General features: G+C 68.0%; 3 protein-coding genes across 4 annotated transcripts; 1 reads left to right on the top strand and 2 right to left on the bottom strand.

Moving 5' to 3' along the window:
- The first annotated feature begins 6,371 nt into the window (after positions 1–6,371).
- LOC134425431 (putative gonadotropin-releasing hormone II receptor) lies at positions 6,372–8,478 on the top strand. The gene is made up of 4 exons (XM_063170064.1): positions 6,372–6,436; positions 6,833–7,383; positions 7,738–7,942; positions 8,042–8,478. Exons 1-4 carry the CDS (start codon positions 6,394–6,396, stop codon positions 8,476–8,478), a joined length of 1,236 nt encoding a protein of 411 aa, XP_063026134.1. The 5' UTR covers positions 6,372–6,393.
- An 893-nt stretch (positions 8,479–9,371) lies between these two features.
- LOC134425486 (uncharacterized) lies at positions 9,372–12,636 on the bottom strand. The gene is made up of 4 exons (XM_063170151.1): positions 12,620–12,636; positions 11,795–12,578; positions 10,953–11,201; positions 9,372–10,508 (listed from the first exon to the last, which is right to left on the bottom strand). The coding sequence occupies exons 1-4, from the start codon at positions 12,634–12,636 to the stop codon at positions 10,272–10,274; spliced, it is 1,287 nt and encodes a 428-aa protein (XP_063026221.1). The 3' UTR covers positions 9,372–10,271.
- Positions 12,637–12,809: 173 nt separating this feature from the next.
- On the bottom strand, positions 12,810–16,096 carry ANKRD34C (ankyrin repeat domain 34C). Of its 2 annotated transcripts, none has more exons than XM_063169234.1 (2): positions 15,665–16,096; positions 12,810–14,879 (listed from the first exon to the last, which is right to left on the bottom strand). In XM_063169234.1, exon 2 carries the CDS (start codon positions 14,837–14,839, stop codon positions 13,307–13,309), a length of 1,533 nt encoding a protein of 510 aa, XP_063025304.1. In that variant the 5' UTR covers positions 14,840–14,879; positions 15,665–16,096; the 3' UTR covers positions 12,810–13,306. The 2 variants fall into 2 exon arrangements, with proteins under 2 accessions (XP_063025304.1, XP_063025302.1); XM_063169232.1 differs by lacking the exon at positions 15,665–16,096 and adding an exon at positions 14,995–15,076.
- Between the last annotated feature and the right edge of the window lie 9,584 nt (positions 16,097–25,680).

Here is a 25,680-nt window from a genome sequence, read left to right as displayed (position 1 = left end):
GAGTGCTCTGAAGCTCTGGCAGGGTCCCTGCAGCAGGGGCGTAGGGGGTGACCCTCCATGCAGCTCTGGAGCCCCAGGCACCTCTGCGGTGCAGAGGGGAGACCCCAGGCAGCCGTCCCCATGCCGGGAGCCCCGTGCAGCTCTGGGGGGATCCCCGCCATGGCAGGTGACCCCCAGCACACCCGTGTCCGTGTCCTGGCACACCCAGGCCCCGGGGACAGTGCCTCCCAGCAGGGCAGAGAGGTGGCTGGTGTAGTAGGGGGTGAGGCACAGGGTCTCGATCCAGGGGGTGCCTCAGGCTCTCCGTGGGGCCCCCGGACCCCGTTCCTGCCCCGAGGGGACGCAGGGGACTCTGCCGAAGGGGCTGAGGGCGCGGGCTGTGCCTGGCCCTGGCTGGGCACGGTTCTGCGGGCCGTGTCTGGGGGTAACCCGGCGTTATTTGGGCCGGGGGTGCGGGGTGATGCCTCTGCGCCCACCTGGAGGTACCGAGCTCCCCCAGCCTCGCCCCGCTCCGGGCGGGCGGCAGGAGCCTGGGAATGCCGGGCCCATTTGCAGAGGTGTCAGATCTGACTCCTTCGGTCCTTAATTGGCGCTGCCGGCGCTGGGAAGTGTGCGGGGACCCATTCACACGGCCGTGAGAGATGCTAACGTGCCGCCAGCCCCGCAGCCCCGCGGCGGATCGCCCCGCACCGCAGCGCCCCGCACGGCAGCGCAGCCCGGGCCTTGACCTTCCGATGCCGGGAGCCCGAGCCGCAGAGGCCCCTGCCCTGTGCCCAGCCCCGGGCGCTTGGCAGCGCCCACCCTGCACCAGGCACAGCCCGGGCACTGTCCCTGCGAGCGGTGCCCGTCCCAGAGGGACAGAGGGACAAGCATGAGCCCCGGACACCACACGGGCTCTGCTCCGGGATGGCGGGTCCCCAGCAGGCACGGAGGTGTCCTGGGGGCTCCGGGGGCTCAGGGGGTACAGCCTGAGCTGGGCGCTGGCTGAGCTCTGTCGTGTGCCCTGCCCGTGCTGCCTCACGGCCCTGCACCCTGCTCCACTGAGAGGGGCTGAAGGGACGGGGGAACCCACCCTGCTCCCGGGGTCAGGGGCTGCAGGGTGTCCTGCTGTCACCAGAAGTTGGGAGTCAAACCCTCTAACACTGTAAGTTCAGTATTAGAAAGTAGCATCGCTTTATTTCAGTGCTGGGTGTGCAGGGGATGTCTCCTACTACCAATACCACAGCTGCCTAACAGACTAGTTTAAAGCTTTGTAAGTTATTAATTACATTTCCCAAAACTCATCATGTATGCTAAACAGTCTCACAAATTCCTTTGCATATTTATATCACTTTTGGGGGCTTATTCACATAAGAGTAGGGGTGTTTGAGGTTCTCTGGTGCTTGTTTGGGGAACACCCCATTCCTCAAATTATCTGATTTTGGTAATAGGCCAAAACCAAAAAAAAAATATTTTCTTTGAATACATCCCAGCTCTGTGGTCTGGCTGAGATATATCTTCTTACCAGTGTTGGTCAAGCCCACGCTATTTAAGGCTGAGATAACCACTTGTATACATTAATACAGGACTAAGCACTTCTGGCTGAAGCTGAAGGAATTCACAAGACTTAGACACTCTTTGTCAGAACTAAAGATTTTCCCAACGCTGCGGGGGCTCTGACCCCAGGGCCGGCGCTGCCCCGGCCCGGCCGCGCTGCAGCACTTGTGCAAACAGGGAGGTGGGAAGCGGCTGCGGCGGGCGCAGAACTCATTACCCGGGAGCGCATCAGCTAATGCGGCCCAGGAGGGGGCCGGCCGGGAGGGGCCGTGCCTGGCCGGGCCGTGGGGCGCCCCTCGGACACCCCTGCGCGCCCAGACTGGGCTGGATGCTGGCATGGGGCTGGTGGCCTCGGGTGGGCTGGCTCCGTGCTGGGCACTGCTCGCTGCACACGCGGTTTGGGGCTCCTGAGTCCCCACTGCATCCCCTCAGCTGCGCCCCCAGCTTTGTGGGGATCCTGTGCCCCTCACGTTCCCAGGGCTCTGCACAGCCCGGCTGGGGGGTCCTGCACCCCGCAGTGCCAGCCAGTGCACACCCAGTTCGGGGGTCCTGCACCCCACAGTGCCAGCCAGTGCACACCCAGTTCGGGGGTCCTGCACCCCACAGTGCCAGCCAGTGCACACCCAGTTCGGGGGTCCTGCACCCCGCAGTGCCAGCCAGTGCACACCCAGTTCGGGGATCCTGTGCCCCGCAGTGCCAGCCAGTGCACACCCAGTTCGGGGGTCCTGCACCCCACAGTGCCAGCCAATGCACACCCAGTTTGGGGGTCCTGCACCCCACAGTGCCAGCCAGTGCACACCCAGTTCGGGGGTCCTGCACCCCGCAGTGCCAGCCAGTGCACACCCAGTTCGGGGGTCCTGCACCCCGCAGTGCCAGCCAGTGCACACCCAGTTCGGGGATCCTGTGCCCCACAGTGCCAGCCAGTGCACACCCGGTTTGGGGGTCCTGCACCTCACAGTGCCAGCCAATGCACACCCAGTTCGGGGGTCCTGCACCCCGCAGTGCCAGCCAGTGCACACCCAGTTTGGGGGTCCTGCACCTCACAGTGCCAGCCAGTGCACACCCAGTTTGGGGGTCCTGCACCCCGCAGTGCCAGCCAGTGCACACCCAGTTCGGGGATCCTGTGCCCCGCAGTGCCAGCCAGTGCACACCCAGTTCGGGGGTCCTGTGCCCCTCACATTCCCAGGGCTTTGCACACCCGAGCTGGGGGATCCTGCACCCCGCAGTGCCAGCCAATGCACACCCAGTTCGGGGGTCCTGTGCCCCGCAGTGCCAGCCAATGCACACCCAGTTCGGGGGTCCTGTGCCCCGCAGTGCCAGCCAGTGCACACCCAGTTCGGGGATCCTGCGCCCCGCAGTGCCAGCCAGTGCACACCCAGTTCGGGGGTTCCTGTGCCCCCACGTGCACCCCCAGACCAGGCTGTCCCCCAGCTCTGGGGCCGTGCCGTGCCATGCCCGTGTCCCCTTGCTCCCTGATGGATTTTCCGTGCCTCGGCGGGGCCGTTTCCCGGGAAACCTTCACACCCGCCGGCCCGACACCTGCGGGGCCTGGGAACGCGCCGGGGGGGCTCCTCCCAGCCCCGGCCCTCCGCACCCGCCCGAGGGGCTCCCCGGCCACTGCCGGCACCGGCCCGAGGGTCCGCCAGGGGCCGGTGGGACACCCGCACCCCCAAACCGGCTGGGGGTGTCCCACGGAGCCACAGGGGCAGCGGAGGGAGACGCGGGGACACGCCACCGCTGACCCACTGCAAACCGCACCGAAGCCCCATGAGAGCCCCACAGCGGCCCAGGGCACCCCCTGCACCCCCGTGCCGAGACCCCGCTGCAGCTGCCCCGGCAGAGCCCTTGAGGCCCCGCTGCAGCTCCCGGGTGGGTCTCAGCCCCGGCCCCCGCCCCGCGCGGGCAGCACCGAGCCGCTTCACACCTCTGGGGTGAAATTCGTCACCCCGCGTTCACAGCCGCGCCGGGCCCCCCCGGCCCCCCGGCCTTTGAAGTGCTGCCGCTGCTGCGGCCGCCGAGGTGCCTCCTCACACCTCCGGGCCGGCATAAAGGCGGGCGCCCGGAGCCGCCGGCACTCCGGCCCAGCCTCGGCGCTGCCATGGCCCACGGCACGCTGCCCGCCGCCCCGCCGCAGGCCTGGGCCGAGCGCGGCGCCGCGGACCCGCAGGGCTACAGCAGCAGCTCTCCCGCGGCATCGCCCGACTCGTGCGGGCTCGCGTCCCCCGCCGCGGCCCGGGGGCCCCGCCGCGGGCACGGCAGCCGCCCCCGGGGCAGGAGGGCGCTGCGGGGCGGCGCGGCGGCGGGGCTCCCGCGGCAGAGCGCCAGCGAGCGGGAGAAGCTGCGGATGCGGCGGCTGGCGCAGGCCCTGCTGCGGCTGCGGCACTACCTGCCGCCCGCGCTGGCCCCCGCCGGGCAGACCCTCACCAAGATCGAGACCCTGCGCCTCGCCACGCGCTACATCGCCCACCTGTCCGCCCTGCTGGGGCTCGGCCGCGGCGCGCCGGCCCCCCGACACTGTCCCCTGTGTCCCCGGGGCCTGGGCTGCTGCCGGGACGCGGAGCCCCGCGGTGCTTCGCCGCCCGGCGCCGCGGGCTGGGGCTCTCCCGCCATGGCGGGGATGCCCCCGGAGCTGCACGGGGCCCCCGGCCTGGGGACGGGTCCCTGGGGGTCGCCGCTCTGCAGCCCTGCTGCGGGCACGGCCCCACAGGTGCCTGGGGCTCCGGAGCTGGGCCTAGAGACCTGGGGGTCACCGCCCTACACCCCTGCTGCAGGGACCCTCCCAGAGGCACTCGGGGGTCCCAACATCGCCATGGAGACCTGGGGGTCTCCCTCCTACATCCCTGCAACCGGGACCCCTCCAGAGGTTCTTGTGGTTTCCAACATCCAGACGGAGACGTGGGGGCCACCCCCGTACCTGCCCGCGGTGGGGACCTCCTCAGCGCTGAACAAGGCTGTCACCTCCGCTGCGTCACCCTGGCTGACCCCTCCCCACTCCGCAGGGGCCGCGGCCCCCCCGGATCTCCCCGGCGATGTCCTGGACACGGGACTGCTGCTGCCAGAGTTTGTGGGCACAGGGACAGTCACCCAGGTACGTGCTGCTGGGGACTGGGGTGACTCAACACGGGGCTGGCGAGGGGCAGGGATTAACACCCTTGGGGCGGCCTCAGAGTGCTCCTGGTGTGGGGCAGTGCGGGAACTGGTTTTGGGGTAACAACGGCCTTGTCTGGGGTAGGCAATGGAGAGGGGAGCCCTGCTCTGTGCAGGGGCTGAGGTGGGTCCCCCAGCCTGCCCCATCCTTCCTGGTGCTTCCCTCCCTCGTATGTGTCGGGATCCCATTAGTGGGGACAGAATGGAGTCCCTTGTCCAGGGGCTGGGCTGTCACTGCCACGGCCCCAGCCCTGCCTGCTGCTCTGCCTGGTGCTCACCCTGTCCCTGTCTCTCCCCAGGATGTCTCTGCAGAGGACCTGCTCTCGCTGCTGGAGGCTCTGCTCCCAGCACAGCCCCGGCACTGACCCGGGTGAGTCCCCGGGCCTGGAGCAGCCGCGATGCCCGTCTGGAGCCCTGCAGCCTGGGGACACGCGGCCCTTGGGGCAGCTGCAGGAACAAGCTGCCCGTGGGAGCCTGGAGCCGTGCTGGACGCGCCGGGCGCGGCTGGATGTGAATAAACCCTTGTGCCCTCTCTGAGTGTCCGTGTGGCTGTTCAGGAGCTGGGCACCGAATGGGGCTTGGCATGCCCAGGAGAGCCATGCCTGGCTCTGCTCGCTGGGCTGCAGGGCTGGGGGCTGAGGGGCAGCCAGCTGGGGAGCAGCCTGGGGGAGTATCAAGAGGAGCGCTCCCCTTGTCCTGGGGCCGGACCCCCGGCCAGGCAGGGCTGAGGATCCCCAGCACCCTCCAGGTCCAGCCTTCCCACCTGGCAGTTCTGGGGCTGTGGGGGCCCCCCATGCAGAGTGAGAGGGGCAGATTTGGGGATCAGCTCGGTGTGGGGGTGGGCCTGAGCCCACGGGCTGGAGACGCGGCCAGGAGCCAGTGACGGGGACCCTCTGCTCCCACCCCTTGGTGGCTCCCTGAAGTCTGGGGTCCCCATTAGCAGGAGGGTGTTGGGACCTGGCAGCCATGTGCTAATGTGTCAGGGGAGTATCCTCCCCGCTCTGGGGTCTGGGGTGAAGGGCGGGGGGTTAATGAACCCCATGGAGTGTGAAAGGACTCTCTAATGAGGTTAATATCCTCTGCTGGGGCCGAGGAAGGGCGTGACTGGAGGAGACAAGCCTTTGAGATGTAAAGCAGCCCCCTGGCCTGCCCTCCCCTAGGCTGCAGCCCCTGCTCTCCAGCCAGGGCTGAAGGGACCTGGGCTCCAGCCATGGGGACACTGCCATGGGGATGAGCACAGTCTGGGGGAGCAGCTGGCAGCCACAGGGCTGGAAGGAGGGACCTGTGCGTCTCTGGGCCCCCCAAATGCTGCACCTCAATGCAAGGAGCCCTTGTGTGCTCTGATTCCTGGCCCTAGCAGCAGCAGTGCCAGAGCTGGGGGGCGCTGGCAGCACCCCCTGGGCTGGGGGGTCTCTCCCACAGATGTGGGGCTCATCCCACTGTCCGTTCCCATGTGAGCACCACGCATGCTTACGTGTGTGTCCGTGTGCTGTGGGTGGCAGGGGAAGGACCGTGCTGTTCCGAGCTGCTGGCTACGTCAAGGACCATTCCGAGCAGCCAAGGGCGCCCACGCCTCAGCAGCTGCAGCAGCAGCAGGTGCTGCCTCTCTGCAGTACCTGCCCTGGTACCTGCCCCGCTCCCCTCGTGCCCAGAGCAGATGCAGGAGCCCTCAGCACAGAGCCTGGGCACTGTGTGAGCACCAGCCCTGCCATGGCCTGGCTGGGGGATGCCAGGCAGGACTCCCTGGATGCAGGTGAGGCAGGGGGAATGGGGTGTCTGGTCCTGCAGGCTCATTGTTGGGCTGGGTGGGGTCCCCGTCCCAGGCAGGATCATGAGGGGCACAGCAGTGATGGCCTGAGGTGGGGGCGTGTTGGGGTCAGCTGCCATTGTCTTCCTCTGCCCTGCTGGGTGCCAGGGACCCCGTTATCTCTGGGGGCACGGAGGGGCTTTGGGGGCTGCTGGAGGCTGGGAGGTAGAGCAGGACGCAGCGAGGCAAGGATGGAACACAGGGAAGTGAGCTCAGAGACGCGACGTGGGCACTGCGGCCCTGGGCAGGGGGCTCTGGGGGACAGGACCACAGTGCCGAGTGCGGCCTGCCCCGCCCAGAGCCCCCTCAGGGCTGCCGCTGCCCCTCTGCCTGTTGTGGCAGGTAGGGGCCGTGCAGAGCCGGGCCGCGCGGTGGGGAACAGCAGCACGGAGCCCCCCGGCACGCCGGCCCCCGGGTGGGGCTGCGCCTGGAGCCCCCCGGAGCAGAGGGGCGAGGAGCCCCCGCGGCTGCCCACCTTCTCTGCGGCCGCCCAGGCGCGCGTGGCCGTCACCTTCGGCCTGTTCGCGCTCTCGGCCGGCTGCAACCTGGCGCTGCTGCGGGCGGTGGGCGGCCGGGGCAGCGGCCGGCGCCCGCACATCCGCCTGCTGCTGCGGCACCTGGCCGCCGCCGACCTGCTGCTCACCGTGCTGGTCATGCCGCTCGACGCCGTCTGGAACATCACGCTGCAGTGGCGGGCGGGCGACCTGGCCTGCCGCCTGCTCATGTACCTGCGCCTGCTGGCCATGTACGCCTCGGCCTTCGTCACCGTGGTCATCAGCCTGGACCGGCAGGCGGCCATCCTGCGCCCGCTGGCCATCGCCCGCGCCCGCGCCCGCAACCGCGCCATGCTGCAGGCGGCCTGGCTGCTCAGCGCGGGGCTGGCCGTGCCACAGGTACCCACCGGGCTCTCTGGTAACACCCCGCCCGGCCCCGTGTGCGGTGGCACTGTCCGGGCCCGCTGCCAGGGCCGGTGCCGCCGTGTGACCCAGAGGGAGGGGATGGACGGCCCTGTGGGATGGGCACGCAGAGCTGGCGATGGAGTGGCTGTGGCAGCGCCCCCCTTGCCCAGCTCTGCCCGCTCTGGGGATGCCCCAGGCCCCTCTCAATGCAAGGGGCGTAACTGGTCATTCCCCCCGAAGCTGGGTCCGTCCCTGTGGGTCGGGGGTCCCTGTTTCAGCCTCCAGTGCCCTCCCTGGCTCGGAAGGGACAAACCCCCATCAGCCCCACCCCACCTCTCTCGTCTGCAGCTGTTCCTGTTCCACACCATCACCCTGCAGCCCCCGCACAACTTCACGCAGTGCACCACGCGCGGCAGCTTCCCCCGGGCCTGGCACGAGACCCTCTACAACATGGTGGGCTTCGCCTGCCTCTTCCTGCTGCCCCTGCTCATCATGGTCTGCTGCTACGCCCGCATCCTGCTGGAGATCTCCCGCCGCATGGGCTCGGGCCTCTGTGAGTGCCAGGCACCCCGTGCCGCCCTGTCCCAGCTCTGCAGGGACCCCCGGCTCTCCCCCGGCTCTCGGCCCCGTCCCAGCGCCGTTTCCCCCCCAGTCTCCTCGCGGGACGCGTCGCTGCGGTGCTCCAGGAACAACATCCCGCGGGCGCGGCTGCGCATGCTGCGGATGAGCCTGGTCATCGTCTCCTCCTTCATCCTCTGCTGGACCCCCTACTACCTGCTGGGGCTCTGGCACTGGTTCTGCCCCCGCGCCGTGGAGAAGAGGATCTCGCCGGCCCTCACCCACGTCCTCTTCATCTTCGGCCTCTTCAACGCGTGCCTGGACCCCATCACCTACGGGCTCTTCACCATCCCGCTCCGGGGGGGCTGGGGGTGCCCGTGCAGGCACGGCCCCCCGGCCCAGCCCCCCTCCCCACCCACGGGCTCCTTCCGCTGCTCGGCCTCCTCCCTGCCGCCCCAGCGGGCAGCCCGGGGGCTGGGCAGGCCCCGAGGGGCTGCCAGGGAGCCCTCGTGCCACCGCAGCTCCCTGTGACACCACCTGGGGCCGCGGGGCAGGGGGGTCAGCACAGCTCCATGCGGATGGAGGCACTGCTGATCTCTCCCTGTGCCCAAAGCGCCTCTGGGGGCTTGGGGCTGGTGGGGTGCCCCCGTCCCCTCTCCCTTCTCTGTGCCCTGAACGGCAATAAAGTGTCCTGTGGCCACCTCTTGTCCCTCCCGTGTCCCCCGCTGGGAGCTGAGCTGGTGTCCCCAGAGCCAGCCCCTGACCCATGGGGGTCACAGCTGCCCTGTCCCCACCGTGGGTGGCTCAGGAGTCCCCAGGCCGGGGCACATTCCGGGCCATGCCAGCCTGGCCAGGGCTGGGGGCTTCCCTCCCTGTGCATCCCCACGGAGGGCGCAGGGCTGGTCCTGCCAGGGCTGGAGGCAGTGCCGGGGCGCTGCTGCTGCGGGCTGTGCTCCAAACAGGAGCTGCTGGCTGCTGCCCAAGGCTGTTGGGAGGCACCGGGGGCAGCTCTCCCGCCCGCAGCACTGCCCAAGGCCACGCTGCCGGCACAGCCAGCACGGGGGGGCTGCTGGGCCCGGGGAGCTGGGCCAGGGCTGAGGCTGCCCGGGCCCCTCACTGCGCCCCGAGCATCACCAGAGATGCCCTGGCATCCCCCAGCCCCAGGGAAGGGACCCCCGAGCTGGGCTCTGCCCGGGGCCCCCCGTGCTCCCCTGGCTCCTCAGTCCCCGCTGCGCAGTGGGAACCCCATCCCAGCCCACTGACGCTGCAGCCTCACACAGGGCACACACAGGGCTGCTGCTCCTGCTCCTGCTGGCGGCCAGCAGGGTCCTCCTCCTCGTGTCCTGTGCCAGGAGCAAGCTCAGCTGTGTGGGCAGGGGGCAAGGCAGGCAGGCAGGGCTGTGCCCAAGAACGGCAGTGCCAGCCATGCTTGCAGGGATTTATTTGAAAGTGGCAAAGTCTAGTGGAGTTGCTTCAGCTCTGAAAAATGATCTCACACCTGCTTGAGGGCTGGAGGGCCAGCACACCAGTCACTCCAGGGGTCTTGTGGGGCTCCAGGGAATGAGGGGCTGCAGTCCCAGGCGTGTGTGGGTCCCCCGTGCTTCTGGGGCAGGGATGGGCTTCCCTGGCACGTGTGCGGGGAATGTGTGAGGGGGCTGAGTCTCAGGCACGGACTGGTGTATGAAAATACCACCTGGTACAGGCACACCCCCTGCTGCCAGCCTGAGAACTGCTGCGAGGGGAGGAGCTGGCAGAGCCAGAGCCACCCAGCAAACAGCCTTCCCTTGTTGGATGCTGCGGGTGCTGTGTCCCGCTGCTGGGAGCACCCTGCCCGCCACAGGGCACCTGGGGTGCAGACAGAGACCCCCCCAGCCCACGGGCAGCTCTGCTGGGGCTGGGGGCACTGGGGGATGCCAAGGGGGCCAGGGCTGCCCCTGCCCTTGGTGGCTGCACAGGGCTCAGGGGCAGCGCATGGTCCTGTCCCAGTCACGTCCCAGTCAGTCCCAGTTACATCCCAGTCCGTCCCAGTCCCATCCTAGTCCCGTCCCAGTCCCGTCCCAGTCCCGAGGGTGCCCGGTGCTGTGCTGTGCTGGTCCCCCCTGCTCCCCAGTGCAGCCAGAGAACGGGGACAGGCTGGCCAGGCGAGGGGACAGGGTAGGCCAGACGATGGCAAATGGGAGGTGATGCTGGGGACGCCTGTCCTCGGGTGGCTGTGTCACCAGCTCAGCAGCGTCGCCCCCTGTCCCACCCCCGCCTGTCCCGGCACAGATCAGAGGCGCAGTGTCTGTCCCGCTGCCCGCTGCACTCGGGCACAGCCAGCAGCTCTAGGTGCCAGCTCCGCCGCTGCTGGGTCTCTTCTCGGTGAAGAAGCTCTTGAGCAGCACCACCTGCCCGATGCTGACCACGAAGAGGATGAGGGTTTCCCCCACTGACCAGTACGAGACGCGGCCATTGAGCTCCTCGGCTCGGCTCCTGTCCTGCGCCTCCCGCAGCCGGTAGTGGGTCTGGGAGTCGATCACCGCCTTCAGCATCTCGTGGATGGTGACACAGGCAGATTCCAGCTGGGGACAAGGACAGGAGCGCCCTGTCACTCCTGACACGGCTCAGCTGAGGGGGCCCAGGGCCGTGCCAGGACGCTCAAGAGCAGTGTTTGTGTGGTAGGTTCCTGCCAGAGCCCATGCAAGGTGGTTCCCCACTGGGACAGAGTACCCACGAGGGCACCCGGATGCCCAGCCCAGAGCACACACCCATGGATGGAATGGCTGATGCAATTCCCTCACGTGGGATGGACACGGCTGCTGCAGAGAGGGGAGCCCAGAGCCCGCGCAGCCCCCTGAGCAAGGCAGGGCACAGGATGTGGTGTGTGGTGGGGCTGTTGGCCGGCGGTTGGCACTTCTGCATCCAGTGCAGGAGGAAGGGAACACGTCCCCAACTGCCATCCCACAAGGCTGCCTGGGGCTGCAGCAGGACCCTGCCTCCCTTCCTGCCTCCCTCCCGGGACCCACCTGTGTCAGGGCAGTGACGCGGTTGTTCATGTCGGGCAGGATGGGCGGCTCGTCGCCCACCTGGAAGTCGAAGTAGACGATTTTGTGGGAGAAGGTGGAGAACTCGTTGCTGAAGCAGAAGGTGTAGACACCCTTGGCCTCGGTGTGGTGCGAGAAGCTGTCGTACTGCTTCTTGGTCTCCTGGTAGATGGTCTTGCCGTTGGGGTCCTCCACGTAGCAGTCCACATCATAGTGCCCTCCGCTGATCACCTGTGCAGGAGACGCATCTCCGATGGTGGCACACGCCCAGCGACGTGGCAAGGGCCCCCTGCCCAGCCCCACAGCTCTGTGAGAGGCCAGCGGGCACCATGCCCATGGGATGGGGCCCAGCCAGGGGAGCCCTGGGGAAGTTGTGCACCACGGTGCCAGCAACTCAGCTGGGGTGCCCATGGCTCAAGTGGGGTCCTGGAGACAGGGACAGCCCTCATGACCCAGGTCAGGGAGGTCAGGTCCATGGCTGGTGTGGGCACATCCCAGGCCTGGCTCTCAGGTGGGCACTGCCGGGCATGGAGCTGGGGCTGGGAACAACTCCTAGTGCAGCATGGAGGGAGCTGGGGTGGAACTGCAGCCCTGCCTGGGGCTCTGCAGGGCACAGGATGGGAGTGTGGGAGAGGCACGGGCAGGTGGCACGGGCAGAGAAAACAGCGCACACACGGCAGGGCTGTGGGCAAGGGGGCACCGGGGCACGGGCAGGCACACGGGCAGGGGCACAGGGATGGGGCACAAACGGGGCGGAGGGGCCCGGGCAGGGGGTGCAGGCACGGAGCATGCAGGGCTGCAGGAAGGTACAGGCAGGGTAGTACCTGATAGTCGAGGGTGAACTTGACGCCGCTCTCCAGCTCCTGGTGGAAGCAGCGCTGGGCGCTGTCGGGCAGCTCCAGCGTCAGCTCCGTGCCGCCGGCCCGCAGCGCGCCCAGCAGCGCGGCCAGGCACAGCGTCCGCACCGCGCCCGGCATCGCCACCCGCACCGAGCACGGCACCGGCACCCGCACCGAGCACGGCACCGGCACCCGCAACCCGGCACCAGCACCCGCAACCCGGCACCGCCCCCGCACCGCCCCCCTGACGTGGCGCTTCCGCTGCGAGCGGAACGGGGCGGAACGGGGCGGGGCGGAACGGGGCGGGGCGGAACGGGGCGGGGCGGGGCGGAACGGGGCGGGGCGGAACGGGGCGGGGCGGGGTGGCACCTCCGGCCCCGGGGCGGGCAGCCGCGGGGAGCCCGGGATCGTTCCGCCGGCCCTGGGACCCCCCGGCGTGTCGGGGCCGGGCACTCCGGGAGCCCCGGCGGTCCCCGCGGCACTCCCGGGCCCCGTGCGGGCGGCTGGCGCCGGCTCCACGCGAGAGCAGCCTCGGTCCAAAGCTGAGCGCTTTATTAGTGCAGTGCAAAACCAGCGCACGAGTGTCCGCAGGGCCACGGCGTCACCCCAACACCTGCCCTGCCCCCTGCGCGCACGCAGCCCGTGAATAACCGCGATCGTGGAGCGACGGAGGCTGCGGGAGCCGCGGCTCACGGCCGGCACAGCGTGCGTGGGGAGCGGCGTGGGGCGGGGGGCCCGCGGGGTCTCGGCTCTGGCGCCGTGCCTGCGGCTGTCCCGGCGGGATGAAGCGCTGGGCTCAGCCCGTGTCACCCTCGGTGGGTTGGCATCCCGGCTCCCCGCCGCTGGCAGAGGCTCCCGTGCGGCCGGGCTGGCACCATCCTGCTCGGGGGGACATCCAGCGCTTCCTGGATTCAGAGCTCCTCGGCGTGGCGGGGAATGAACCCCTGAGGTTCAGACGCTTCAGAGACGAGGCAAGCCCGTCCCGGCCCGCAGCCCACGGGGCTGCAGCGGTGCCGGGTGTGCCGAGCCGCCGGAGCTCCGGGAATACCGGAGGTGGAGCACTGTCTCCCTCTCCCGCTCCGGGAGAGCACCGACACGGTCCGTGGCCGCACCGGGGTTCCGCCCCTCGAGTCCCCGCGTCCTGAGCCCCTTTCCCTCCTGGAAGGCACTTCACGAACGCCTCGGCCCCAGAGATCACCGCCGGGGGCTCCGGGCCGGGATTCGGTGAGAGAACGAGCAGAATGTAAGAAAAGCGGATTGCAACTAGTGAGGAATAAGTGAACTGCAGGTGGGATCCTTGGCACGGAGCTTGGCGATCTAGGACGGTGCGGGATCGATCTCCCGATCAGCCCGCGCCCGATTCAGCCCCCGGGCTCAGGGCTGAGCCCGCTGGCCACCAAAGTGTCCCCGGAGCCAGCGCCCACTCTGTGGGACCCGTCCCGTCTCTGCGGGGCCAGCACGGCCCTGGCCACCTCCCTGTGAGCAAACGGGGCACGGCTACTGCGCCACGACCTCCTCAAAATCGGAGAGGTGCCGCATCTGCTCGGCCTGCATGGAATGCCTGCGGAGGAGCTTCCTGTGGGCCCTCAGGTCGCCCCGCCTGGGCGAGCCGGGTGTGAGGGGCACCAGCGGCTTCAGCGCAGCGGCCAGCGGGGAGGGGGCTTTGCTGGAGCCGATGTCAGGGATCGGGGGGTTGGGGTTCACGTTCAGGGGGGGCAGGTATCCTGGCCTGGCGTGCGAGATGTGGTCCAGCAGCAGGGTTCCCGACCCTCGCCGCTCCAGCAGGCCGGGCGGCCGGCGGCGGCCGGCGCTGGGCGATGTGCCGGTGCTGCCGCAGGGCGAGTCGCCGCCGCCGTCCGGCAGGACCAGCTGCGACCCGCTCAGCCTGCGCCTCTCGGACGGCGCCTTCCCCGCCTCGCCGACCGGCGGCTCCCCGTTGTGTTCGGTGCCCGGCCTCCGCCAGAGGGGAGCGTCCGTCCTTGCGGCGGAGCTGGCGGCCGAGCCGGTGCTCTCCGGCTCCTCCGGGAGCGTGGCGCTCCGCGACAGGCACGGGTGGGCGCCCGGGCTCTTCTCGTGGGCGGCTTTCCGTGCCAGCGGCCCCGGTGCCTGCTCATCCACTGGCGGGAAGAGGGAGGGGTCCCTTCCCTTGCTGCTGCTGCTGCTGCGGGCGACGGAGGGCTTCTTGGAGAGCGAGAGGTCGCCGATGCCCGTGATGACCTCGCTGTCGGCGCAGGGCCGCGTGTCGTCGCGGTGACTGGAGGCCGCCAGCACCGAGGGTGCCACCAGACCCCAGGGCTCCGAGCGCAGCCGCTTCAGCCGGGGCAGCTGGGCTCTGCGGGCAGCGCCAGCTCGCCGGCCCGGGGAGGGGGGCTCAGGGTCCCCAGGGTGACAAGGGTGCGGGGTGAGAGGGCTGCTCTCCTTCTCGGCAGGGGAAGGCGCTGAGACGGGACTTTTCAGGTGGGCACTGGAGGGGGCTGCGCTTTCCTCGAGGGGAGCCTTCTCCTTGAACTCCAGCGCCGGCGCAACGTTCAGGTACTGCTTGGCGGTCTTGGTGCCGGAGGCTGATGTGTCCATGGTGATGATGATCACCTCCTTCCCCTTGGCTCTGCAGGCATTCAGCAGGCGCTGCAGCACAGCCTTGTCCTCGGCGTTGATGGCGTGGACCAGCGCTGAGGCTCCCGAGTGGTCCTCGAGGCTGGGGTCTGCCCCGCTGTCCAGCAGCAGGGACACCACGTCCCCCCCAGCCCCGCGGATGCAGGCGTGCATCAGCGCCGTCTTGCCAGACTTGTCCTGGATGTTGGGGTCGGCTCTGTTGTCCAGCAGGTACTTCACCATCTTGGCCTTGTGGCTGCTCTGCTGGTCCACGTGCGTGGTGATGCAGGCCACCATGAGCGCGGTCTCGCCCTTGTCGTTGCTCTCGTTGATGTAGGCGCCGCCCTCGAGCAGCAGCCGGGTCAGGCGCAGCCGGCCCAGCCACACGGCCTTCAGCAGGGAGTGGCCCCCCAGCTCCAGCTCCGTCCCTTCATCCATGGCAGCTGCTGCCGCTTCCCCTGGGCGACGGCACTGCTGCCTGTGGGGGAACCACGGGGAAGAGTTGAGCCCCACTGCTCTGTTCCTGCCATCCCGGCGTGCCAAGCTCTGGGCACTGCCCCGCGTCCCACTGTCCCTGTGGCCGTGTCCCCCACCTCGTGCAGCAGCTGCCCGGATGGGTGCTCGGGTTCCCCAGGAGATCAGGGAGCTTCTGACGGTCTCCACCGGCCCGCTGTGTCTGGGGGCCCCAGCGCGGAGCCCACCGGAGACTGCGCGAACTGCCCTGATGGCTTCCCGGGCTGGAGCCGGGATCTCTGCCTCCTCACTGCCGGAGGGGAGCAGAAGCAGCCACAGTCATGCTGTCTGTTGTGTTTCTACCGCCCCCTGCTTCTGCCGCCCCTCTGACCCCGCTGCCACCGCTCCTGCTGCCCCCGCTCCCTGCCTCGCTCCTCGGAGTGCTGCTGGAGGCCGGAGCAGCCGGTGCCCCCAGAGCGCCCCTGGAGAGGGCACAAGCCTCCCGGCCCTTCCCCATCCATCCCTCCGAGCCCTCCATGGGGATCCCGCCGCCCCTGGACCCGCGGTCAGTGCCCGCTTTGCTCCCAGCCCCTCCCAAAAGCGCCCACGGTGCCGCTCCCTGCCCGTGAGCTGCCCACGGCCCCTTCCCGTGGGGGCCCCTCGGACCGGGGGGAGACCCGGGAGGCTCTGCCCCGCTCCGGCCGGGACTGGCGTCCCCCGCGCCCCTCCGAGCCCCGGCCATCCCTCTGCCGCCGCCGCCGCCGCCCCCGGCCGCGGAGGGGATGGTGGGGTGCGCACCCCGCCCGGTACCTGCCGCCGGTGCCCGTGCCGGTGTCCGGTGCCGCTCTCCGGCGTTGGTGCCGCTGCCCTGTGCCCTGTGCCGTGCCGGTATCGGTGCCGAGTGCCGAATGCCCGGTGCCGGGGCCGATCGTTGGTGCCGGTGCCTGTGGCGGTGCCGATGGCAGTCGCTGGTGCCGGTGCCGGTGCCGGTGCCGGTGCCGATCGTTGGTGCCGGTGGCAGTGCCGGTGTCGGTGCCGATGGCAGTCGCTGGTGCCGGTGCCGGTGCCTGTGGCGGTGCCGATGGCAGTAGCTGGTGCCGGTGCCGGTGCCTGTGGCGGTGCCGGTGCCGGTGCCGGTGCCGATCGTTGGTGCCGGTGGCAGTGCCGGTGCCGGTGCCGGTGCCGATCGTTGGTGCCGGTGGCAGTGCCGGTGCCTGTGGCGGTGCCGGTGCCGATCGTTGGTGCCGGTGCCCGGCGCTGCGCGAGGAGGAGGGCGCGGGGGGCGGCGCGTCCGCCCGCAGGTGGGTGCGGGGAGCGGCGGGCGGGGGTGTCGGTGTGCGGGGGGCTGCGGGGGGCTGCGGGGTCTGTGTCTGTGTGCGGGGGGCTGTGGGGTCGGTGTGCGGGGGGCTGCAGGGTCTGTGTCGGTGTGCGGGGGGCTGTAGGGTCCCTGTCCGTGTGCGGGGGTCTGCGGGGTCCCTGCCCGTCTACGCCCACCCGTGCGGGGTGTCTGTGCGTGTCCCTGCTCCGGGGGCTCCCCAGACCCGCGGCTGTCCCCGCTCGGAGCACGGCAATCACGGCCCCCGAGCCCCTCTGATGTCGATGACGGCGCGGTGTGAGCGCACCCTGGGGCAGCCCGAGCGCTCCGTGCCGCGCAGGGCCGGCTGGGCTCCGTTCTGCTGCCCTCGGTGCCGCCCCTGGGCGCTGTGCTGCCGCTCTGGCCCCCCTTCGCCCCCAGAGCCCGCAGCCGGGCAGGAGCCTGCCCCCCATCAGCTTCCTCCGCCTCCCTCGGTGCCCTTTCGGAGCAGTCCCGGCACAGAGGGAGTTCGGAGGAAGGGGGAAATGGTCACAGATGCCCCGACCACCACCCTGACCCCCGGGGTTCTGCCCTTCTGCAGATCCATCACGGCTGTGAGGGTGTTTGTCATCACACCCCCCGCATCACATTAACATTTGGGGAAATTTCTCTTGTGATTAATAAAGTATAATCTAATATTGCAGCGCTCTTCATTCAGAGATGATGACAGTGAGAATCGGAGCCAGCAGAGAAATTAAGTCAGTCTTACTATGTTAGGGAACATTTGGCAAATCTTACGGCAGGTTCCTCCTGACTTGGTAACGCAGACACTCTGCAGTAGCTGCCTAAACTGGCCATAAACCCCCCAAAAATGTTTATCTGTCCATTTTCTGATGCATGAGCACACCACTTTACTTGTCAAAAATGAACACATTAAGTCCTAACAGCAACATAACATAAACACCTTGACAAAATAAACACCTTAAAAATAAACTCCTGCAACCCACAAATTTAGAAGAGACAAGCTGGTGGCAGGAGGAGCCCAGGGGAAGCCACCACATCCCCGTGGTGAGGGGGATCTGCTCTGCTCCCAGCGGGGTCAGGGGTGGTGGCAAGGAGGGAGGAGGGAAGGTGCCTGATGATTGCAATGAGGAGAATGCTGACAGCAAGGCTTGGGGAGCCCCCTCCCCTGCAGGACCCCCCTCGTGCTCTGCCCCCTGGCAGCCCCTGAGAGCTCTCACCCCTGTGCTGCACCCCAGGCTGGCTGCTCCTGGCTGGCAAGCAGGAGTGACCTATCCTTTAGGATGTTCAACCCCGAGAATTCCCTTTCCTGCTCCACCGGCGTGGCCTCACAGCCCCCAGGTGTCCCTGGGTGGGAGATGCCCCAGCAGGGAGGGGAGCGTGGCGATGCCAGCTCTGTCGTGCCAGCCCTGGGAGGGGAGCAGGACGGCCCCTGCCTGCTGCCAGAGGGGCTCACACCTGCCCCGGCCGTGCCCTGGCTTTGCAGAGCCAGCGTGCCCACCTGTCTTCATCCTCCTTGTCTTGCTCTGTGCCATCCCCGAGGATGCCATGGCAACGGGCTGCAGGGGTGCCTGCTGGAGAGGCTGCAGCTCTGTGCGGGTCTGAGCCTTGGCTTTGGTCTCCGCAGAGCCTGGGGGCAGCGGGACGGGCTCCGGACACGATGGGTTTGGGACAGAGCAGGGACGGGGTGGCTGTGAGGTGGCTGGTGCCACCGCAGGGTGCTCTGCCCACGCGGAACAGCCCTGGGGGTGTGTAGATGGGCAGTGCTGGAAGTGCTGCTGGCGATGCCAGTCCCCTGTGGCACGGGGGGCACCCAGCATCCTCACCTGGGCAGCACAGAGAGGGCAGAGCTGACAGAACCGTCGCTGCAGAGAGCAGCAGAGATGCTGGGAGCTTTGTGGGGCCACCCCAGCTCCACCCCGCCTGGACGAGCAGCCGGGGAGCTGCCCCCCCCTTTATTGGAGCCTGCTGAGGTCTGGCTGGGCTCTGGCCCTGCCTTGGGAAGGGGGAGCTGGTAACAGGGGAGCTGGAGAAGGGGGAGCTGCTCCTTGTCCCCTCTGGTGGCTTTGCCCGGAGCCGTGGTGAGCCTTGCCCAGCGTGGCAGCACCCGGGGCGGGCTGGGGAAGCAGCAGCTCAGCGCAGCCCGGGGCATCTCAGTGAGGGAAGGAGCAGGTCTGTGTGACCCCTCACTCATCCTGAGGCACCTCAGTGAGGGATGGAGCAGGTCTGTGGGACCCCTCACTCATCCTGAGGCACCTCAGTGAGGGATGGAGCAGGTCTGTGTGACCCCTCACTCATCCTGAGGCACCTCAGTGAGGGATGGAGCAGGTCTGTGGGACCCCTCACTCGTCCCAGGACACCAGTGAGGGATGGAGCAGGTCTGTGTGACCCCTCACTCATCCCAGGGCACCTCAGTGAGGGATGGAGCAGGTCTGTGGGACCCCTCACTCATCCCAGGACACCAGTGAGGGATGGAGCAGGTCTGTGTGACCCCTCACTCATCCCAGGGCACCTCAGTGAGGGATGGAGCAGGTCTGTGGGACCCCTCACTCATCCCAGGACACCAGTGAGGGATGGAGCAGGTCTGTGTGACCCCTCACTCATCCCAGGGCAGTGCCGAGGGCACGGGGCTGGCACACGTCCCTGGGGCCAGAGGGGTGTCCCAGGGGACCTGAATGGGGGGTGATGCAGTGGGTGATGCAGCGGGTGATGCAGTGGGTGATGCAGGAGGTGATGCAGCAGGTGATGCAGTGGGTGATGCAGTGGGTGATGCAGGAGGTGATGCAGCAGGTGATGCAGCAGGTGATGCAGCGGGTGATGCAGTGGGTGATGCAGCGGGTGATGCAGCAGGTGATGCAGTGGGTGATGCAGCAGGTGATGCAGTGGGTGATGCAGTGGGTGATGCAGTGGGTGATGATGCAGTGGGTGATGCAGCAGGTGATGCAGCAGGTGATGCAGTGGGTGATGCAGCAGGTGATGCAGTGCTTCTGGAAGAGCCTGCATCACCCAAAAGCAGCTGCATCATCACGGGGAGCGGTTCTGATGTCTCTATAGCAACCAAGGGGTAAAAATAGAGCAGCAGCTTCAGGGAGCTGTCAGGGCCTGGCAGGGACTGCTGCTGGCATGGGTGCGTGGGGAGCAGGGCTCAGCAGGGCGCAGCTTCCCTGGTTTATCCCCAAGCCTCATTTTGAGCAGGAGCTGGAGCTTTCTGGGGCTCTGACAGCCCAGGGAAGGGGGAGCAGGGTGCCCCGGGTGTGGGGCTCTGGCTGTGGGGCTCAGGCAGCGAGCAGAGCAGCACGGAGCCCTGTGCTTGTGCCCTCGCTCCCTGCGTGCGCCCCGTCCCTGCCCTGCCCCGGCTGGCTGGGGGCAGTGACCGCAGCTTGCACAGCAGGGCTGCGGGTGCCGAGCAGAGCAGGGGATTCCCCGTGCCCCGATCACACCTGAGCCCTCCCTGCCGAGGTGCTGAGCTGGGATCCAGGCTGGGTCTGTGTCCCTGTGCAGCTGCCCCAGCCATGGGCCTCACAGCGGGCTGTGCCTGCTGCCCCCTCTCTGAGCTGGGCCCTCCATGCCCGTCCTGAGCAGAGTCTCAGCCTCTCCTGTAGGCAGCAGGGTTTGCAGATGGGCGGGGAAGGGACCTCTCCAGACTCTGCTCCTCAGTGTGGGGAGCAGGTTTGGCTCAGACTGGCTAATTGTGGAAAGGTCTGGAAATCAGACTGTGGTGGCCTGTGCCACTGAGCAGCCAGAGCCGCCCCCCTTGGTGTCTCTGGTGCCAACGTTTGCTCAGTGCTGGGCCTTGGAGGGTGGCAGCTTGTGTCCCTTGCTGGGCTCTGGGGTTCTGTGGGGCTGGGCAGCACGCAGTGATGGGCTCTGGGGTTCTGTGGGGCTGGGCAGCACGCAGTGATGGGCTCTGGGGTTCCGTGGGGCTGGGCAGCACGCAGTGATGGGCTCTGGGGTTCTGTGGGGCTGGGCAGTGTGCAGTGATGGGCTCTGGGGTTCTGTGGGGCTGGGCAGCACGCAGTGATGGGCTCTGGGGGTTCCGTGGGGCTGGGCAGTGTGCAGTGATGGGCTCTGGGGTTCTGTGGGGCTGGGCAGCACGCAGTGATGGGCTCTGGGGGTTCCGTGGGGCAGCACGCAGTGATGGGCTCTGGGGTTCTGTGGGGCTCGGCAGCACGCAGTGATGGGCTCTGGGGTTCTGTGGGGCTGGGCAGTGTGCAGTGATGGGCTCTGGGGGTTCTGTGGGGCTGGGCAGTGTGCAGTGATGGGCTCTGGGGTTCTGTGGGGCTGGGCAGTGTGCAGTGATGGGCTCTGGGGTTCCGTGGGGCTGGGCAGCACGCAGTGATGGGCTCTGGGGTTCTGTGGGGCTCGGCAGCACGCAGTGATGGGCTCTGGGGTTCTGTGGGGCTGGGCAGCACGCAGTGATGGGCTCTGGGGTTCTGTGGGGCTGGGCAGCACGCAGTGATGGGCTCTGGGGGTTCCGTGGGGCTGGGCAGCACGCAGTGATGGGCTCTGGGGGTTCCGTGGGGCTGGGCAGCACGCAGTGATGGGCTCTGGGGTTCTGTGGGGCTGGGCAGTGTGCAGTGATGGGCTCTGGGGGTTCTGTGGGGCTGGGCAGTGTGCAGTGATGGGCTCTGGGGTTCTGTGGGGCTGGGCAGTGTGCAGTGATGGGCTCTGGGGATGCTGTAGGGCTGGGCAGCACGCAGTGATGGGCTCTGGGGGTTCCGTGGGGCAGCACGCAGTGATGGGCTCTGGGGGTTCCGTGGGGCTGGGCAGCACGCAGTGATGGGCTCTGGGGTTCTGTAGGGCTGGGCAGCACGCAGTGATGGGCTCTGGGGGTTCCGTGGGGCAGCACGCAGTGATGGGCTCGGGGGATGCTGAGGGGCCCTGGGCCATCCTCCCTCACCAGCAGCAGGGCTGGAGCTGTGCTGGTGGGCAGCGGGGCAGCGGATGGTGTTTGTGTCCCTGTCCCCACCCTTGGCTCCCTGTGCCCCCAGGGTACCCCGTCCCCCCTCGTTCCCTCTCCCAGCGCTGCCCTCGTGTTGCCTTGACAGCACATCTCCGTCCCTGCCCCGTTTCCCTCTGCGCTCTGCACATTCCTGCCTCTCCCCGTGGCTTTCCCCCGGGGCTGCTCCCGAGGGGCAGCAGAGCCCCCCTCGCCTCAGGGGCCGGAGATGCCCTCGGTGCCAGGGCGGAGATCAGCTCCTGGCGGGAGGGATGGATCCCTGCGGGTGGCACGGGGGATGAGGCCTCTTGCGCTGCAGGGGTGCATCACCGAATCCCAGAGTGGCTCGGGAGCTCCTCAAAGCCCACCCAGTGCCACCCCTGCCATGGCAGGGCCACCTCCACTGTCCCAGGTGCCCCAAACCCCGTCCAGCCTGGCCGGGACATTCCAGGGATCCAGGGGCAGCCACAGAAGGGATGGAGTGACAAGGCAATTTGTGTGATTATTTACCAATTGAGGTGACAGTGTGCTGTGGTGGGGCAGGGGGAAAACAATGCTTGCAATCTCTGGGCACCGTGTTTATTGCTTGTGGGAATGGGCAATAAGTTCCTTGTGTTTTTGGGGTTATTTTGGGGGGGGGTTCTGGGTTTTGGATAGGTGATTCCCTGCCCCGAGCTCCTGGGATCAGTGTTGCACCTCTGGGGCACAGGCACTGAGGTCCAGTGTGTGCCTTGCCATGGGATGGGGATGCAGCTCTCACCCAGCACTGTCCTGTATTTCCTTAATATTATTGAACTAAGTTTTATAAATATTCATGGCAAGAAAATCAATGCAAAAATATTCCATTGTCTTATTTTGCTCCTTTAATTTTAGAAACTCGTTTTCTCTCGAGGAGCCATCACAATGCTCTTTGGGTTGTGTTTGACTCCCAGTTCTGGGGAATCCCCACAGGGAGCAGCAGCAGGAAAAGGTCAGTGCCCGGTCCCTGGGCATGGCAGAGGTGTGGGGCTCCGGGCTGAGCTGGGGTAAAGCCAGGATCTGAGCTGCTGGATCCTGCCTCAGCCAGAGCTGGGGCATGAGATGTCTTAGGGAAAGCTCTGGGGATACCTCAGAGCTCCTTCCACTGCCTAAAGGGCTCCAGGAGAGCTGCAGAGGGACTGGGGACACAGGGGCTGGGTGCCAGAACGAGGTGGGATGGATTCCACTGCCGGAGGGCAGGGATGGATGGGATGTGGGCAGGAATTGTTCCCTGGGAGGGTGGGCAGGCCCTGGCACAGGTGCCCAGAGCAGCTGGGGCTGCCCCTGGGTCGCTGGCAGTGCCCAGGCCAGGCTGGGCAGGGCTGGGGGTACCCTGGGGCGGTGGGAGGGAGGTGTCCCTGCCGTGGCAGGGGCGGGATGAGCCGAGCCTTGCGGTCCCTGCCGTCCCCAAGCGCGCCGCACCCCCGCCCCGGGGCGGCCCCGCAGCCGCCGCTCCGAGGAGAGGCTGAGCGGAGGCAGGAGCACATCCGAGTGTGCGCTGCTCGGAGCGCGTGTCGGAAGAGAGCGGATCCGTGTTTGATGACAGAGCGCTGCAATAACCTGCAATTAGCCGCGCTCCGTGCCTGCGGGGGCGGCGCTCCCGGCAACGCCGGGCTCAGCGATGCTGCGCCGTGCCCGGGCAGTGCCACTGGGGCTGGCAGCGCCCCCGGGACCCTGCCCTGTGCCCTGTGCCCGGGGCAGTGCCAGTGCCCTTCCCGGGGCTGGCAGCGCCCCTGGGACCCTGCCCTGTGCCCTGTGCCCGGGGCAGTGCCAGTGCCCTTCCCGGGGCTGGCAGCGCCCCTGGGACCCTGCCCTGTGCCCTGTGCCCGGGGCAGTGCCACCGCCGTGCCCGGAGCTGGCAGCGCCTCCAGCCCAGGGCAGCGCCCCTGGACCCTGCCCTGTGCCCTGCTGGGGCTCGGCTGCTGCCCTCCGTGTGTCACCCCGAGCCCTTCAGCCCCGTGCCCGGTGCCCGTTGCTGGGGCTGAGGGCTGGCCGGGACAGCGACACGAGGGACGGCGGGATGTGCTCACGCGTGTCCCCGCGGCCGCCCCTCGCCCCGTGCCCCAAGGGCTGCATCCACTTTAATATCTCCGCCGAGCGAAATTTCCTGGTGCGGCTTTCATGTCCGCCGGGACACTTATGAAATATCCGGCTGCTGTTTTTGTCTGAAGCGGTGGAATTTCCTATTCGGGACTTTAATATCGGGGCAGCGCGCTCGGGGCGAGCGGCGGCGCTGGCTCAGCCCCCGGCCCGGGCCGGCTCCGCGGGAATTCGGCTGCCTCAGGAGTTTCCCGGCGCCGCTAAGCCGCCTTTTCACGGCTGATCGCGCTCCTGCCGCGGGCAAAGCCGAACGCGCACCGACAGCCCGCCGGCGGCTGTTTGCGCAGGGATCGCACGGGGTCCCGGCCCCCACCGGCCCCTCATGCACAACGCACATCTGGGGTTCCGGGGGCTCGGGGCGCTCGCCCGCCCGTTCGGGGTTCCCGGAGCTCCCGGTGCTCCCCAGGGCGGCCCCCGGTGCCCAGGGATGCCGTGACCGCCCCGGTTCCGTCCCTCAGCCGGCTCAGGGCGGGATGGTGGGGACAAACCCCCTCCTCCCTCGCTGCATTTTGTGCGACCACCGCCACCTCCGCGCCTCCTGCCTGGGTGTGTGCGGGGCAGTGCTGGCACCCCCGAGCGCTCGGAGCCCACCGGTGCCGGCCCGGTGCTGTGTGTGCCCACAGCTGGGGTGTGGCGGGGTCACACCCTGCCCGCCCCTTGGCCTGGCGCCGGAGTCACTGGGGGACAAAAAGCCATCGACGAGGGGTGACAAAGCGTGTCCCAAATGCTGGGCTTCCCTCTGTGCCCCAAGGGTTTGTGGCAGGGACTGGCTGCGGCTCAGCCCTGGATCCCAAAGGGCTGCAGAGGGAGAAGGGAGCCGTGCCTGGCCCACGGCAGTGTGGCACCACTGTGGCAGTGTGGCACCAGTGTGGCACTGTGGCACCAGTGTGGCACCAGTGTGGCACTGTGGCACCAGTATGGCAGTGTGGCAGTGTGGCACCAGTGTGGCACCAGTGTGGCACTGTGGCAGTGAGCCTGGGGGCCTCAGACTCCCACTCTGGGGCTGAGTCAGTGTCTGGGGCCAAGCCAGGGGTCAGGAGGGGCCCCAGCTCTGGTTAGGGGGTGGGTTTAGGGGTGCATTCCCTCGCCAGGCCATGTGCATGCAATGCCTGACATGGAGCTGAGTCTCCACTTTTCTCCCTGCCCTGATGCCTGACCTGGGAATTTTGGGGATCTGGGGCACCCAGCCCCGTGGGGCTCAGGTTTCCCCTGCAGCCCTTGTCAGGCACCAGGGTGTGCAGGGCACTTCTGGGGGTGTCAGTGCTTTGGGGAGCCCTGTGCAGCAAGGGGTGGCTGTGGGGCTGCAGCCGCGGGGGCTGTGGGGGTCCCGGGGGCCAGGGCAGCCCCCGGTGTGGCCGTGCGGCCCATGGGGTTCAGCCAGGCCAGGCTGTATCCCTTGGGGAAAGAAACCTCCTCCCTGTGCTGGTGCTGGCTCTTTCCTCCCCCTCCAGCCACACATCCATGGGCAAGCACCCAGAATGGGCATTGTGCTGGCACTCGCTCTGCCCAACACCTCAGGGGAGGAAAGATCTGACAGGTGGGAATAGCTGGAACACTGGGAAAAGGAGGATGGACATGTGGAGGGGTTCCTGGGTGCTTTGGGGCATCGGTTTGCCATGCAGGGCAGCCCCTGTGGGACCCCCGGCAGCCCCGGGCTGGGTGGGACGTGGGCTGCAGCCCCCCAGGGGAGCACAGAGACCCCCTTACCTCATCCCGGGTCCGCTGCCCTGGTCCCTCTGCAGTGCTCATCATTTCCTCCGGCTACCGTGGCTGGAGATGGCCGGCAGGAACTCACCTAGAAACCCAGGGAAATGTCGGGAATAAATGGCTTTAAACGGAAACAATTGCAGGCACAGGAAAGCACAGGAGTCTTACACTCATTTCTTACTTTTATAATGATTCTTTACGTTGATCCCAAAGAATTCCCAGCTGACTTCACTGAAACACAAAGCAAACGGTAATGCATTAAAAAGCATTTCAAGACCTTTTCCGAAAAGATGCACTTTCCTGCTGGAGACCTGCTGCAGATGCTGAAACGGAAAACCCCGGAGTGACGGGACCCGCCAGGTTTTACTGAAAAAAAGATGTTTCAGTATCCCCTGCGTTTGCTTTGCGGAGCTGAGCCCACATCTGGAGCCGCAGCTGGAGCCGGGACAGCCCCGGGATAGCGCGGCGGGACGGTGCTCGTGCCACCCGCATACCCTTATCAGTTCTCCGTCCAACAGTCAGAGTGCAGAAGCTGGGCTGGAAAAGTGATAAGGGCACGAGAGCGGCCTCAGAGACTCCCGCGGCGCTGCGGGTGCATCCCGCGGGTTCGGCCGGTGCGGTGCGGCGGGGCCGGAGCTCGGGGTGTCCCGGTGCCGCGGGGATGGAGCGCGGGGTGCCCCGGTGCCGCGGGGATGGAGCTCGGGTGCCCCGGTGCCGCTTGTCCCGGGGCCGCGGGGATGGAGCGCG

Source organism: Melospiza melodia, chromosome 15 (assembly GCF_035770615.1).
Source record: "Melospiza melodia melodia isolate bMelMel2 chromosome 15, bMelMel2.pri, whole genome shotgun sequence".
Lineage (NCBI taxonomy): Eukaryota > Metazoa > Chordata > Aves > Passeriformes > Passerellidae > Melospiza > Melospiza melodia.
This window is presented reverse-complemented; position numbering and strand designations above follow the sequence as displayed.